Source organism: Austrofundulus limnaeus, unplaced genomic scaffold (genome assembly GCF_001266775.1).
Source record: "Austrofundulus limnaeus strain Quisiro unplaced genomic scaffold, Austrofundulus_limnaeus-1.0 Scaffold1281, whole genome shotgun sequence".
NCBI classification, from domain to species: Eukaryota; Metazoa; Chordata; class Actinopteri; order Cyprinodontiformes; family Rivulidae; genus Austrofundulus; species Austrofundulus limnaeus.
Window position 1 is genome coordinate 72,646 of NW_013953683.1, and position 2,408 is coordinate 75,053.

General features: G+C 39.2%; 1 protein-coding gene across 2 annotated transcripts in view; it reads right to left on the reverse strand.

Moving 5' to 3' along the window:
- Positions 1 to 2,408, reverse strand: part of vwa5b1 (von Willebrand factor A domain containing 5B1) — a 77,706-nt gene that overhangs the window by 68,413 nt on the left and 6,885 nt on the right. For both annotated transcript variants that reach the window (XM_014031608.1, XM_014031607.1), the window contains exons 2-3: positions 706 to 862; positions 428 to 586 (exon numbers count right to left, since the gene is read on the reverse strand). In XM_014031608.1, coding sequence (XP_013887062.1) covers positions 428 to 586; positions 706 to 844 — 298 coding nt within the window. In that variant the 5' untranslated portion in view covers positions 845 to 862. The remainder of the gene's footprint in view (positions 1 to 427; positions 587 to 705; positions 863 to 2,408) is intronic.

The window sequence follows — 2,408 nt, forward strand, 5'->3', positions numbered from 1 at the left end:
ACACACACACACACACACACACACACACACACACACATGCACACACGCACGCACGCACACACACATACACACAGACTCAGGTTTGTTTTTATATCTCTGTGAGGACCGTGGATTGACTTCCATTCATTTTTGGGTAATTTTATAGCCTAATCCTGACCCTTTACCCTAAAACTAACCACACAGGTACCTACCTGACCCTAAAACTAACCTAAACTCAATTCACACCTTGGTCCTAAACCTAAGCCCCCAAACAAAATTAGCATTTGTAACTGTGGGGACCGTGCAGTGATCCCTACGAGGCTGCCTTTTTCTGGAAAATGGTTCCCACGATGTAGCAAAAATGTGCCCCCACACACACACACAGAACAACAGGTCACTGGAGCTGGTGCTGATATAACAGGATTGATTGGGGTTGCTTCAATCTTACCGGTGCCACTCTGCAGAGCTCCGTTTGTGTGGCAGCTGTCCGCATAACAGTCATCGATCTTTGCTTTGCCTTTTATTTGCAGTGAAATAATTTGACTGGATATCATAGCCTCAAAGCCCACAACAATGGAATTCTCCTCCAGTGGGTATATAAAGATCCCTAAAGTGCACATAGAGAGAGCAACAGAGCAGAGCAGCAATCACTGACATGAAGTCAATAAAATGTCTTTAACAACCGTCTTCACAGCAAAGGTCTCAAAACTAATTTGTCTGACTCACCTTCAATAGCATGATCCTCAATATTCTCATAGGTCATAGAAGCTGTCAGAGCCAAAGTATACCCGCGGACACAGGAAGTGATGTCACACACACTGAGTGGCAGAGCACACCGGCTCTCCTTGTTAATGAGTCCAGGCATCGTGCCGGTTTTAAGATTCTGTTCAAACACAGAAGAAAAACTTCAGTCAGAAATAAAGGGAATGATTATTTTAGGAGATGAGCACTAACAACTTTCAGATTCAACTTGTCCTTGATGATACACATCCTCAACATCATGCCATCCTTAACTAAAACTCACAGTTTGACCACATTTTCTCTTCATGAGAGGATTTTATTCAAAACTCCGGCAGKCAGTGAAACAAATTCTGTATTTAGCTCCAGCAGGTCTTTATTTGTTAAAATACAAATAAAAGCTAATTCAATATATTCAATTTAGTATTTAGTATTAATACATCAGTGTCCACATGCTGTACATCTCTTTCATCATATAGATAAGGTTTAAAGCAGGGGTGCCCAAACATTTTCCCCAAGAGGGCCAAAATGAAAATCTATCCAGGGGTTGCGGGCCAAATGCAGTAATATACTACATGAAATACAAATACTTTTTTAGTAAAGTCCTTTATTTTTAATGATTAAGCTATGCAATGGCCCTTTTTTGTTTTAGTCTGTGCACTTGGAGAAAGTCTGCCATATGCTCAAGTAGCAAAGACTCATGGGACATTTTATAAATTAATAAAATGAGTTTTTGTGGTCTTATAAAGCGTACAAATCTACACGTGGGGTTAAATCTGATCTAAACATCTCTTGTTGTTCTTCATGTTTCATGTTTAATCCTAATATATCAAAGATAAGGTCAACACCATGAATGAAAACTACCTTCACTACAGCCCTTTAGTCATTAGACTAATTGAAATACTGTGTTTCTACATAGGATGACAGGTTACAACATTGTAACTTTGGCAACTGTTGGTGGGCCAAATCAAATGGCTTGGCCCCACTTTGGGCTCCTCTGGTTTAAAGCTTGTTAATACAGTGAAAAAAACATTTGTATAAAAAACATCTTCAGTGTAAAAATACCTTGCTGTTATTCTTGTAATATTTTAGTGTTTATTAAAAAGGACTTTACCAAAAAACACAACCTTCAGTTTTCTGATTTATTTTTACAACACACCTGTGATCCACAAATATTCTGTCAATGTAACCAAACGTTATTTATATTAAATTTAAATAGATTTCAACAAAGTTTAACTTTTTCTGTTTTATCTACATGTAGACCAGTAAATCAGTTTTAACTGTTCACTGTCCAAGTTATCCTTTATTCCATCCATTTACGTACCATCATCCACCAATTCATCCATCCATCACAGAATAGAATAGAATAGAATAGAATAGAATAGAATTTAACTTTTGTCATTGCACGTCACAAGTACAAAGCAATGAAATGCAGTTTGCATCCATCCAAAGTGCTTAGCAAGTTTGTACAAAAAGCAGCTGATAGGTATCGGCAGTCCAAGCAGGTTGTGGCTCGGGTGGTCGCTGAGGCAAAAACTTGAGTGGGAGGAGTTCAGAGTGGCCATAGAAAAGAATTCCGTAAGGCTTTAAGTCAATTCTGGTCCACCATTTGGCGTCTCAGTGGGGGAAAGCAGTTCACCGCCAACACTGTTTATGGTGGGGATGGTGCACTGCTGACCTCAACTCGGGAC